This window comes from Patella vulgata, chromosome 4 (genome assembly GCF_932274485.2).
Source record: "Patella vulgata chromosome 4, xgPatVulg1.2, whole genome shotgun sequence".
Classification (NCBI taxonomy): Eukaryota; Metazoa; Mollusca; class Gastropoda; family Patellidae; genus Patella; species Patella vulgata.
This window is the reverse complement of record NC_065882.2, coordinates 46850410-46864917: the sequence shown is the minus strand read 5'-3', so window position 1 is coordinate 46864917 and position 14508 is coordinate 46850410. Positions and strand designations below refer to the sequence as shown.

At 36.5% G+C, this 14508-nt stretch overlaps 2 protein-coding genes across 2 annotated transcripts in view; one reads left to right on the top strand and one right to left on the bottom strand.

Annotated features, from left to right (window-relative positions):
• Positions 1 to 14354, bottom strand: part of LOC126817601 (focadhesin) — a 310529-nt gene extending 296175 nt beyond the window's left edge. The window contains exon 1 of the mRNA XM_050544678.2: positions 14255 to 14354. The gene's annotated coding sequence lies outside the window, so the exon portion shown is untranslated. The remainder of the gene's footprint in view (positions 1 to 14254) is intronic.
• Positions 188 to 8169, top strand: LOC126817611 (G2/mitotic-specific cyclin-B-like). The gene is made up of 8 exons (XM_050544701.2): positions 188 to 335; positions 1542 to 1784; positions 2450 to 2671; positions 3535 to 3693; positions 4240 to 4476; positions 4817 to 4957; positions 6143 to 6247; positions 7394 to 8169. Exons 1-8 carry the CDS (start codon positions 309 to 311, stop codon positions 7484 to 7486), a joined length of 1227 nt encoding a protein of 408 aa, XP_050400658.1. The 5' UTR covers positions 188 to 308; the 3' UTR covers positions 7487 to 8169.
• Positions 14355 to 14508: the final 154 nt, after the last annotated feature.

The following is a 14508-nucleotide window of genomic DNA, read 5'->3' as shown; positions in this document are numbered from 1 at the left end:
CGTTGATGCTTTAAAAAATATAGTATTCTGAATATACCAAATCTAATTTATTCCATATATAAATAATTTTTAATAAATTGCAATGATTTTGTTATGACAACGATACAAAAATTAACCAATCCGCATATTGTTATGTGCCCTATTCAGCCAATCGACATCGTGCCGCCGCTATTTGAAAGAATTTCCAGACTGCTGTGTCTGTACATGTAAATGACAAGAGAGGGAATATTGTGTGTATATTCAGATCTAAGGATAAGGGATAAACTAATGCTTATATTCCAGTCTCTGTTGTAAATCCATGTTTGAAAATGACTACAGTTACACGCTCTTCATCGGTAAGGTATCAAAGCGTTTAATATCGTGAAATGTTTGAGGTTTTTTTTAGTTCCGAAGAACAAGGTACTCGGAAACTCAACCCGTGATGGCTTCGCCTTTTTTAGCCTAATGTTAACCGTGGGACACTGGGCCTAAAGTATTGCTCTATTATTAATTACCCCTTGGTGAACTTAGGCCTAGTATTCATCGACATTGGAAATGAGGTATATTTTAGTATTTAATTTTGATCTATTTTCGAACTTGGGCTAACAATAATATACTAGATCTATAATATATTATAGCCTAGTGGGCTACAAGATAGTCAGTAGTATAATGAATTTGACCCCGGCCCAAACGTGAACAGACATGTCATATTAGGCTATATTTCTTTCCCCTTGTCCAACGATTGAACGAATGCTAAATTGTTTAGGCCTAGGCCCTATATCTTTTTAAAATTAAAGATGATTGTACTGTAGACCCTACTCTAGATACTTTTGATTTGATTGTCTAGGCTTAGTCAGATTTATTCTAATTTAAAGTAGCTAAGTCTCTAACTCAATATCATCCAAAATCTTCAACATTGAAAACACGATTTATTTGTCAAATTAAATCAACATTCATGTTGTGATCTTACCGGAAAAAGATGGGCTTTTGATATCCAATATTTAAGACAAAATACCATAATGCGCTTCAATCCCAGTTGTATCAAGAGACTTGAGGGACGAGGCTAGACACATTGCACCAAATCAAACGGCGTATGTAGACTTGAATAACCACACTAGAAATTTGCACTCGCTTGAGACTGCTGGCTTATTTCGCCGAACATAACTGATTTGAAATTGGAGTAAAAACGGAAACCATTGAATGTAAATCAGTTTATATACATTCATACCACAGTATTATGTGTTGCGACCTTCTCTTGTCAATTTATAGGTCCCAAATGTTAGCGATTTAGCTCCTTTAATTCTAGTCTACATGATACATCTACAGGCCGTACTGTAGGTCCTTGCTGTAGGCTAGTGTTGAGAAATTATAGTTAATTTTTGGTATTGACAGGCAGGATCATTGAACTTCAAACAATATTTAGGATTGATGGGTACTAGCAGTTGGAAAATATTTAAATAGAAATGATTAGTTCACATTGTGATCTGTATGTAGATTAATCTATTACTATTACATTGGAAATGTTCTACTTCTAATTTATTTTGATAATTATGTTTTTCCAGGCTAATCTTGGTGCTAGTCAAAAGTTGGCTGTGAAGAAAGGTGATGCAATGATGTCGAGTAAAGGTATTTCCAACCGAAGCAATCGGTCTGCTTTAGGAGACATAGGAAATAAAGTTTCTAATATGACTATTGACCCAACGAAAAAAGCATTAGGCCTACCTGTAATCAAAAAGGAGATAATTCAGAAATCCAAGTTTACAAGAAGTAAGACTACCGTTTCGGAATCGGATATCTTGTTACAGGTAATTGAAACTAAACATGTACATTACATAACCCTATATACGGATACATAACCCTATAGCATACAAAATGCAATTATTTATATTATGGGCTTGGCATATATATGTGCCATTATTCCCGCAATCTTGTTAAGGTAATTGAAACGTGTACATTACATAACCCTATATACGGAGACATAACTCTATAGCCTATCATACAAAATGCAATTATTTATATTATGGGCTTGGCATATATATATGTGCCATTATTCCCGCACCCTGGATGGAATTGTCCAACATAATATTGAGTAGTTATAATGGAAATGAAATGGGGATTAATGTTCTACTGTTCTGCTCCGATCTGGGCTAATGTAGACGGGCATAAACCATAGTACAGTGTGCTATGAGGGAAATCTTAACCGACGGCGACACTAGGGCCTACTCTTAAATCGAATTCCAACTGTTCGGGTCGGGCCCTCTGTCCTGCATCACTGACAAGGAAAAAGCACGCTGGAAAATCTGGATAACTTTCTCGGCCAATGCAGGAATCGAACACGGTCCGGCCTCCCAGGCTAGTGAGCCAGTGTCTTGGCCACCGTGACCCCATGGTCATAATGGTTACTCACACCCAAGTGCCAGGTGATACTAATGCTGCATTTTTTATCACTGGATTTTTTTTTTTTTTAAAGGAGAAAGAGTCTGCTGTTGTAGTAGAGCTTATACCATCTTTAAAGATGCCATCTGAACCAATTGTGTCGACTGTTGATCTTATGGACATTAGTGAAGACAAACCAGACGCCTTCTCCAAAGTTTTATTAACAGTTGAAGATATTGACGCCAACGACAAAGATAACCCCCAACTTGTCAGTGACTATGTCAATGATATTTACCATTACATGAGACATTTAGAGGTAAATACTTGTTTGCATCACTGATTTGGGAGCCAAGTCCTTGAGATACGCAGGTTTGCAGGCTGGAGAAGTACCGAAATTACCTAGTAGCCACAAGCACCATATTTCACAGCAGATGAATTATTGAATTTTTAAAGATTGCACGATAGGTTTGTCCCAAAATGACCTGGTTTGTGTTAGGGCTGGCGAAAAATATCGATATAGCCGATAATCGTAGGCGACTACGGGGGAAAAATATTGATATTCAGTTCTTGATATCGATACTCGTATAAAAAAAATAAAGGAGCTTCAATAGAATGAAATTAACGGAATGTTTTGTGTCAAATAATCGCTGTCTATCATTCAAAACACTCTAAAACTAAAAACACACACACACTAGGCAAAGGTACAAAGATCGCTCCGGTAATTTTTGGGGTCTTTGACAACAATGACAATGAATAATTGTTCAGGGGAAATAACTAGATTTTAATAGAAATTTATTGTTGTAAGTAGCTGAGCGAGGAAAATTGTAAACAGCAATTGATGGCAAGCGCAAAGCTGCGATTACTATTTTGTTCATAATACTATAAGATAAGCTGTCAACGAAACAACATTAAGAAAACATAGTTTGAGGATCATAGTTTCTTTTTATTTGATCAATAACACATTTATTAAATGCATTATTAGCATACAGTTATTTTCAACTTCAAATTTTCCGATATATCGATATTGCCGAAATGGTTGCCGATATCAATATTCAAAATGGGTATCGATTGCCACTTGCCAGCCCTAGTTTGTGTCATGGAAGTTAAACACCATTTCTCTGCATGACAATATCTTTGACGTATCCAGAAACTCTATTTTTTTTTTGTTTATTTTTGTAGGAAACGTTTGCCGTAAAAGCTAACTTTCTTGAAGGACAAGAAGTAACTGGTAAAATGAGATCAATCTTGATTGATTGGTTATGCCAAGTTCATCACAGATTCCATCTATTACAAGAAACTTTATATTTAACGGTTTCTATAATAGACAGGTTTTTGCAGGTTTGTATTTTTCCCCTGGTTTGACTTCTACTTGAATGATTTCTTTGCCCAGAGGAATTTTCAGACCCGTCAAATTTTTCTGACTGAAAATCCTGATGCATTAATTCCATTGTAAATTTTTCCCCTCATTTTCAGTAGGCAAATGCCACGGCAAGCTCTGAAAATAATTCTTGTGTACCAGCATGAAATCCAAAATGTAGAGCTTTTTCAGTTGAACCATTACGTTTATAAGCAATTATGGTAGACAGTCTTGAAATATTCAAAACTCTGGGCATAAGATTTGGGTTAGAGTTGCCACATTGTTACCCCATTAAGTAACATTTTATCTATTCAGTAATGTTGCAATACAAGTTTAGACATTTATCTTTTTGACATCATTGATCTTTAACCCTGACTTTTGGTTTTTGCTCCAGATGTCGTAAACTTACGCCTCTAAAACCTGTCTTGTCTTTATGGAACTGGTGCCTTTTTGTAGTTTACCCATACCTTATTTTTAATTCTGCATCGTGGCGAAATATTTATCAAGACCATAAATTCTTTTTCCAGGTTCATCCGATTTCTAGAAATAAGTTGCAGTTAGTTGGGGTTACCTCAATGCTGCTTGCTTCAAAATATGAAGAAATGTACGCCCCCGAAGTGGCGGATTTTGTGTACATAACGGACAATGCTTATACCAAAGCCGATATTAGGACTATGGAACAAACAATATTAAAAACACTAGATTTTAGTTTTGGAAAGCCATTGTGTTTACATTTTTTACGAAGGAATTCTAAAGCTGGTCAGGTAATTTAATTTTATAGTTATGACCAATGTGTAGTAAACCTGAATAATTACAGGCTACTAAACATTTTCGGATACCTCTTGAAAGTTTATGGAAACTTTTTCATAATACAAATTGATGCCACACAATGTACGGCATCAAAGGAATGACTGTCATGTCTCACTTATTTCAGTCTTACCTTACAACTATTGGCAGGTGAACACTACAACCAAGTAGGTTTGACAAATGGCTAATATCAATAGATGCATTAATTGTACATGATTGCCTAAGCTTGAAATGCAGTGTTCTCATCAGTGTATTTCATAGTTTATTATCCTTACATCAAATTGAATATTTTTGCAGGTTGATGCAACCAAACATACACTTGCCAAGTATTTAATGGAACTTACCATTATAGAGTATGATATGGTGCATTGTAATCCATCTATTATAGCTGCTGCAGCTTTATGTTTATCTATGAAGGTGCTAGATGATTCACAATGGGTAAGTTGAACCCTGATTTTTTGGTATTTTAGGACTTTAAGTTCCACAAATGTTGGGTAAAACTTGTGAACATATATTTCTTAAGGCATCCTTATCAAATTTAGTCAACATCCCAAGTTTTCCTTACAAATAAGATGCTATGTATGGTTAAAATTATACTCTTCAAAAGTAGGGGATATTCAGAAACATACAAAACTGCACAAATGCACTGCTGTTTTTATTCGGTGTAACCAGTGTATGTTAATAACGAGCCCCAATTGCCTACACATAAACAGTTCATATGGCCGGCTTATTTGACGGCCCCATTTCACTTGCAAAGAGATACTGTCAAAAGTGAAAATGGACGTTTTTGATTTGTCCTTAAGAGCAATTACTCCACCAATCCTCAGACATTCAGCAATTCGTCGTGGCATGCTCCTAATCAACCATCCAAACAAGATTTGGGGCAATTTGACCCACTCCTCTTGCAGTGCCACGACCAGTTCTTGCAGTGTTGACATTGACGAACACGTCTCCCGATCATGTCCCAGACATACTCTAAAGGGAAAGGTCAGGACTCGTGGCTGGCCAAGGCATGGACAATATGCTGACACTGGAAGTAGTCATTCAAGACGCGAGCGCTGTTGACACGGGCATTATCATCTTGAAAGATGAAACGTCGAACTGCACGTAGAGCAAAGGGCAGAACTATCGGTGCCTGATGTGGTCACTATAGTACACACCAGTGACCCTTCCTTGAAACAATATGCAAGTCCGTTCTGCCAGTCATGGCGATTCCTCCCCACACCATAACGACCCATGCCCGAATCTGTCATGCTATGACAACATTACACTACACTAACATGTGGTCGTCGCGCATGCAAATGGACTGCATGTAGCCAATTTATTATCGTTGGGGTGTAACTTGAGGTGTCAAATTTGACAATGAACCCCTCCTACGTGTATGGCGCTATTGCGTGTCGCACATGCAGCTCAGTGGTTCTGCTGGGACAATAAGCTCTTCATCTGTGAACACTCTCAAAGCATGTCAAGTGCCCATGACTATTTATTATATCACAACCTGCATTTCAATATCCCCTACTTTTTTTTTTTTTTGAAGAGGTATACTAACCTGCTATTTTAGTCTGTATACTGACAACTGTTTTTATGCCGGTAATTGAACCATATTTGAATTTTCTTTTGCAGTCTGAAACCTTAGCTCATTACAGTAACTACTCGGAAAAAGAGATTTATCCAGTAATGCAGAAATTAGCTCAGTTGGTGGTTAAAGCAGAAACTAGTAAATTAACGGTAAGTATAACAAAATGATCCTGTAAACATCTTATTTTGCTTATTGTGAACAATATTCAAATGGGAACACATCAAAAACACATTTGTACACTTATGGATGTTTAATCTGTTATCAAGGGTACAAAGTCAGTGGTCAAAACCAAAAGTACGACACAGATGTCAGTAGCACGTGTGTCCTTCACAGGCCATCACGGTAGGCTACAGCATTAACGCGACCCCTGCAAATGTTTAGGGTGGTCTGGTGATGAAATGTGAAGCCTCCCCACATCATTATACTTCCCCCATCCTATCGTTTCGAAGACGCAGAAGTCTGCAAGACGTTCCCCAAGATGTCTCCACACACGTTGACAGCCATCAGTGTGATAAAGATGAAAGCGACTCTTCATCACTGAAGAGCACACTTTGCCAGTCTACTCTTCTGGTCGTTGTGCACGGAGTCCTACTTCTTGACGAGTCTTATGGTGTTGGCACTTACTGGTCCTTGTCTTCCGACGACTGCTGCACATGTTCGAGTCGCTGGGCGGAATCTGTCACGCAGATGAGTGACCCGGATGTAGGGGTCTTGAGCCTGGGTTGTAACGCGTTGTGGACCAGGACGTTGACGGTCACGTGTTGATCCAGTAACTCGAACACGTTCCAACAACCTTACAATAGTGGACTAGGACAATTGAAGTGTCTGGCAATAGCATATGTAGACATGCCAGCCCTGGACATTCCCATGGCTTCGTTCCGTTGATTTTCAGTAAATCTCGGCATCTCTAGCTCGATTCCTTCACACGTCTAACAACAAATCACGACAGATTGACGTTTCACAGTTCATGTACTGAACATTAAGTTGAAAACATGCTTTTAAAGGGCTCACACACAATGCTGCATGTGAATATTGGGTTTTTCATGTGCATCTCTGCAATTTTTTTTTTGTGCACACAGGCCGATATTTTTTGCGTTTGGGAGCATTGTGTGAAACAATAGTTAATAGTATTGCATAATATTATACATACAAAACCACCTAGTAATAAAATATTTGGGAAAAAAAGTGATGCGGTTTCCATGGCGCTCAGTATATAAATTGCTAGAATTACATATGGATAGCCAAATCATTAAATAACTAATATTACATGACTGTTTAAATGAATTTTATTTCAGGCTGTAAAGATAAAATATTCCAGTTCAAGGTTTATGAAAATCAGTTCCATTCCAGAATTGAAATCTAATGCTATAACGGATCTCGTATTATAGTGAATGTAGTGTAATTGTTTATTGACAATTTTATATAGTTGAGTGTTGGAAGAATGCCAGAATTCATATTTGTATCAAGTGGTCAGAATGCAAACAATGTCTTTCATATGTATTTTTATATTGTATTGTGTTTTATTTGTTGGTATATGTGAATGAAAACAAGCACGATTTTTATTTGTATGAATGTTTTAATCAATGCCTTTCCAAATGTTTTTTATAGTGAAATACTGTACTAATTATGTAAGATTGTTTTAAAATGGCGTTTTTGTTTTTAAATGTCGACGGACTTGTATAAATAACACTGTGGATGTTTTTCGAAGTCCAGGAACATACAGAATTGCAATGAATGACGAATCAAGTCCTGTCACATGACCTTATCACTGGGGTCTTGTCTCATTCGTGGGATTGGAAATCAATTCTGAAACATTTCAATGAAGTATCCCCTAGGTGTTAGGGAAATTGTAAGCACTGCAGAATCATGTACAGTTTTAATAATACTAATTGACATGTACAGGGTTAAAACAGACCAAAAGAAATGACTGTGATTTTTATCTTATTCCATTGTACATCTGTAAATATTCATGAATAAACTGTTAAGTTATTACAACTTTGTCCCATTCATTTAAAGCCGTCTTCCACGAATATTTGTATTGGTATTTACAGAATAAATACTTTTCAAATTATCTGACGCAGTTGAGCACGATTTGTCATTTTTCGTTAAATTTAGATGTGAACCACTTGATATGAATAACAGAAAAATAGGGTCACTATCTCATTTTCTCTCCCAGTCATTCTTGCACATGCATATCAAAGTGGGTAAGGATCATCTGTGATGAATAAAACTTCAGTTACTGTGTGTTGCTGTGCAGTTCTCGGTTTGAACCCAATATCGGGCCGCAAATCGGGGGGGGGGGGGATCTGCACAACACACCATAGCGAAATGTCATCTCGGATGAATCTAGATTCAATCTCAGTTTTCCTAATGGACGTCACCGTAACTGCGTACTGGAAAGGGATCGTTTTGGGGGAGGTGACGTCATGGTTTGGGCCGCTATCGACGTCCAGTCCCAGTTGAGGGTGGTCTAATCTCAACATTATGTTGACATCATCCTTCGTCCTGTGTTGCTTCTGCTGTCCGGGCAAAATTTCCCTCATAGCACACTGTATGTGTATGGCGTAAGCCCGTCTTCAATAGCCCAGTTTAGGAGCAGAACAGTAGGACGTTAAACCCCATTTCATTTCCTAAGGAACATTCCTATTGTTTGTGGTGAATGCCCAATCCCCTGGGGCAGAGCCACTCCCATTTTCTTTTTTGTTTGTCTGTTTGTCACTTACAACCCGCAATTCTTGATTGCCTTGAAATTTTTTTTATACTTATTCCTTATACCCTAAGGCTGACCTCTATTATTTTTGGTGCATGACCGACCACCTGGGACAGCCATGCCCAATATTTGTGTTTCGCCTACAGGCCGCAATTCTTAAAGGGACAATAACACTCTTGCTGGCTTGAAACCTCCAGAAAATAAATAATATCTCTATCTAAGTACTAGATGTTTACGTGTCCTTTTTTTTTTACTTGTCCAGAGGGTTCAAAATAATTTTAAATCGAAGTTTCATTTGAAAAGGTTTACTGTTAGACGTTTCAAACCATTATGTTGAATTTTTCAAAATTTTTAAATAAGGTGTGTTAAGATGAAATTTGTATCATCAAATAATTAAAATATTCTAAAATAGTTCAATTTGTTGACCAGAATAAAGATTGGGACATATTATTCAGTTACAACAAGAGTGGTATTGAGCCTTTAACAGATCCTTTTGAAACTTTACTGCATACCTATTCCATATAGTCCGATCGCCAAACTCAATTTTTCGAGTGAACCTGGAAATTATTTACAAAGTTTTTTTTATGGTTCATTTTAGTAGCCTAGGGTGTCCTCTTTCAGAATCTGCTGGGTGAACCTCGGTCACCCATGAGCGTTTTGAGAAATTCAAGATGGCGTCCAAGACGGCCGCCTCATCAAATAATCCCCTATAGCCCCCATAGTATTTATTCTAGGATGATAATTTTGGTGTCTAACCGTATGTTTCTGGGGTCAAGGAATACACTGAAATCATTTATTATGTTGTGGGGTGATTAGATCATATTATCAAACATGCTAGACAAGCTGAACCTTTTACTCGTTAGCGGCGGTTGGGGGCGATTATTTCACCGAACCAAACTATATCTAGAGACAAACTATTTATTTCTGGACTTAGGAGCGTATGGGTGATAGGATAACAACACATACATCACTACCGGGGCCTTCGTGGCCACATGGGTAGGTCCTGAAAAGGGAGACACAAGCTGATTGTTGAAAATTTAAAAAAACAAATTCTACCCGCAAAACAGGAACATAACTTTCACAATACTAGATAATATCCAGTTTAATACTTTAGTCGTGTTTCTGGCTGCAACCTGGGACAGCACAAGAGCAAAATATTGTATATTCTAAGCCCTCCCTAGTGCAGCTACAAGAACACGTACTACATGAGCTATCACTATTGCATCCACAAAAATAATTTTCATTCAATTTCTTTTCATTGCATGGGAAATATAAGTAATTAGATGACACCCCAAATTAAAACAACAAGAACAAAAAACCCTTCAAAACCCCAGTCAACAAAACTCTTTGTTCCTATTATATTACCAGATGATTCAAGTATAAATTAAACTATTTTCAAATAATTAATAGACCAAAAAAAAAAACAAACCCTAAAAAAAAAATCTACACCCACTTCATATCTAATGTCTATAAGAAATATCTTTGTAGGCCTACAATTGTTTAAAACGAGAGAGAGAGAGAGAGGGTTTAACGTCCACTAGACACACACTAGGTCATTTCGAGACTAACACATGGTTCAATTTTATTTGAATAATTCGCTTGCGCGTAGGGGTCTTTAGTAGTGGGAGGAACCTGAGAAAACCCACGAGGTTGGACGGGCGACCCTACTCCCTGTCACGTACACCGGGGAATCGAACACACTAGGTCATTTCGAGACTAACACATGGTTCAATTTTATTTGAATAATTCGCTTGCGCGTAGGGGTCTTTAGTAGTGGGAGGAACCAGAGAAAACCCATGAGGTTGGACGGGCGACCCTACTCCCTGTCACGTACAACCGGGGAATCGAAACGCCGTCAGTCCTATAATACTAGATACGCCATATGCAAAGTATTAATTATGGTTTTGGGGTTATGATGATTTATATAGGAGCCAAGGGTATTTCATATTGTGAAAAAAATCATTTTAATTTAATAAGATAGATAGGCATTATCCAATAAGGAGTGTGGCACTTTGGCATTTTCAAATTATTATTGAAAGGGTCCATGGGACTCACATTTCAAATCTAGGCATCGGAACATTGGTTATTTCGTGTATTAGTTTAAAAGTTATTAAATACTTTTAAAATTACCCAGATGAAAACAATTATGATGGTTGATTTAGTTTGAGCAGCATTTTGACAGAACTGATGACAGAGTTGTAAAAGTTTGCGGAGAAAAGGGTCAAGGTTCATTTGGCGCATGCGCAGTAATCCGTGCTCAGATCGGTTAGCGTTTACACTACGAAAATTTAAAGCGAGCCGGTCCTGGTACCGTTCCGAGACCACCTGACTTCAGTCGGCCAGATTTGCACCGTACCTGGTATGTTTAAAATTTGTAATGTAAACAGGGTTTATGATTGCTCTGCAGAAAGACTCTTTACACCCCCTATATCCCTCCGCTGTAAAATCATCTATATTCCCCAAACTGCTATGAAATTCACAAAAACACATACTTATGGAAAAACAGCTACTTATTTATTTGGGCGACGTTTCGAAGAGTATTCTCTCAACGTTATCAAGCTAATACAGTAATGCAAGAATTATGAGATCAATATATACAGAAAACTATAACAACAATTCATGAAACCATACAGGACAACAAGATCAAAGGGGTTTATTCTACAAAAAACTAATTAAGTGTTAAGAGTAGCCATTGAGTAAAGTTAAGCAATTAAGTAGCTAAGATGATAGATACAATACTACCGACAGAATGGGATAGTACCTAGATACAATCCTAGAGACCGGGATAGTAATTGTCACGCTTTGAGCATAAACTTTCTTTGTGGATATAGCGCATTATAAATATGCACATTATTATTAACTCTAGGGAGTAATTAATGGAAATTGCTCAAATTCAGAGAGAGAGAGAGAAATGGGGTTTAATGTCCACTTGACACAAACTAGGTCATTTCGAGACTAACACATGGTTCAATTTTATTTCAATAATTCGCTTGTGCGTAGGGGTCTTTAGCAGTGGGAGAAAACCGAAGGACAGACTTTGGTGTTAGAGTGTTCACAAGGATCAATAAAGTGAAGATTTTCACCGAAAGATACTAGATCAACTTACGACTTCAAACCAAAATATGATTCAATGAGAAAAGTATCATCATTCTCATATCCACATTTTACACTTCCTCCACCAAATTACCAAGATATGAGATTTCCACCCCCAATTGCTGATTTTAAGCTACCATCGGATTATTCATTTTAATTCAGACATTAACCGTCAAACTAGTCAAGGAAACCAATTTAAAAACATTGTTACTGGACTCTTTGTATATGACAAGATTGTCAAGTACTTTTGCAGTTCAACTTGTAAGAACTTATCGTATTGTACGATTTTACATAATGCGTATGTTAGTGCTATATTCTGATTCTTTATATTTCATTTGGTTGAGCAGGTAACAGTCATTTTATTTAAGCTTCCGCACTCGCTATAAATACATTATAGATTTGACCAGTTTGTTTGTTGATAATTAATTGTGATTAGTTTAGTGTTGTTTGTTTTCAATACCGGTATGTTTAATTTTCTGACCAAGAAAGGTCTTCACATAGGACATTTAAATGTTTGTTATTTTATAAACAAAACAGCGAAACATATTTATCAGACTCCGTGAATGATGGTTCTATTATTTTTCTTGGTTTTCATTCACCATTTAGAAGAGATAATAGTACATTTAGTTCTTCTGGCACTCTGTTATATGTAAGAGAATCTATTAATTGTAAAAGGAGAACTGAAGTCATTTGGATTGAAATTACTATAAAGATAGGTTGCCAGGCAACAAAACATACGCCCACAGCAGCTAAATCGTCTGAGCAGTCGACAAGGTTTGTCGCATATTTATTCTTCTGTAGATAATTTAGGGAATTTAATAGACAATTTCATACAGATGACATTATAATTTTCGTCGTTTGAGGGTTCACAAGGTTCTAAAAACTAAAACAAGGGCCATAACTCTGGAAGTAATCTACAGAAATTGTTGAAATTCGATAGGCTTTTTTGTTTTACTAATTTAAATAATGCATATAAATTTCATACAGATCGGATGATAACTTTTGTCATTCGAACGTTCACAAGGTTCAACAAAGTAAAACAAGTTCAATAGGCTTCATCGTTTCACTAATTTAAATGATGCATATCAATTTCAAACAGATCGGATGATAACTGTTGTCATTAGAGCGTTCTCAAGATTCAACAAAGTGAAACAAGGGCCATAACTTAAGATGTAATTAATGGAAATTGCTGAAATTCAATAGGCTTCTTTGTTTTACTAATTTAATTGATGCATATAAATTTCATACAGATCGGATAATAACTTTTGTCGTTAGGGCATTCACAAGGTACAACAAAGTGAAACAAGGGCCATAACTCACAGCGTAATTAACAGAAATTGCTGAAATTCAATAGGCTTCCTCGATTCACTAATTTAAATGATGCATTTCAACAAAGTGGAACAAGGGCCATAACTCTAGATGTAATTAACGGAAATTGCTGAAATTCAATAGGATTCTTTGTTATACTAATTTAAATGATGCATATAAATTTCATACAGATTGGTTGATAACTTTTGTCGTGAGAGCGTTCACAAGGTGCAACAAAGTGAAACAAGGGCCATAACTCCAGAAGAAATTAACAGAAGTTATTGAAATTAAATAGGATTCTTCATCTCACTAATGCAAACAACATATATCAATTTCAAAACAATCTGATGATAAATGTAGTCTGTAGAGTATAAAAAAGACATCACCTATTTTAATATCTTGTTTATACAGAAATCCGGCATCTAATGTTAAATGACATTGGTTCTGCATGGAATCAAGGAAGTGAACTTATCATTTTTGGTGACATAAAATATCGATCTGTTCGACAGCAAAAATTCTTATTGGACGGATTCACTCAATTTTTACAATTTAACTCAAGACATTTCTTCTCCAACCCGTGTTACAAATTCAACTTCTACGTTAATTGAACATGTCACTGTATCTGCCCCAAACCATATTATTGAAACTAAAGTGCCATGTTATTCTATATAACCACCACTTTCCAACTTGTTTTACATGGTCCAAAAGAGGAGTAAAGATCCCCAAAACAGAACATTTATATCTTACATACAGATCTTTTCGAAATCGTTGAAGATGATTACATGCATGATTTATGCTTAATTGACTTTGAAAATATCTACCTGATAAATAACCCAACAGATGTTCTTCAAATTTGGTATGAATTAGTAACTCCAATAATTGATCATCAAGCTCTTATCAGTTAAGACTGCTATCGAAATCGTTTAAAAACAATGATTTGTCAGTCTAAATCAAAGTACCTCCAGGATCTTGTCGGAGATAACAAAAATTCTAAATAAATCATTAAATTCACCAGCTAACAAATATAACAGCAGTCCCCACTTACCACTGGATAGCAATCTAGTTAATGACTTCTTCTCTAACGCAGCCAATAAAATCCTCAATGACCATACAGATAATACCTCTAGTAACATAAGGCGTGATGATAATAATTTAAAAACCTTTGTAAACTCTAAAGTACCCGATGGCATATCTTTCCAAATTCTGTTTATGAAAACAACTGATGTGGTTAAATCCCTACAAAGGCAGTCGGTCTTGATTCAATAAATCCACTTTTTCTCCGCTTAGATGCTGTTCAAC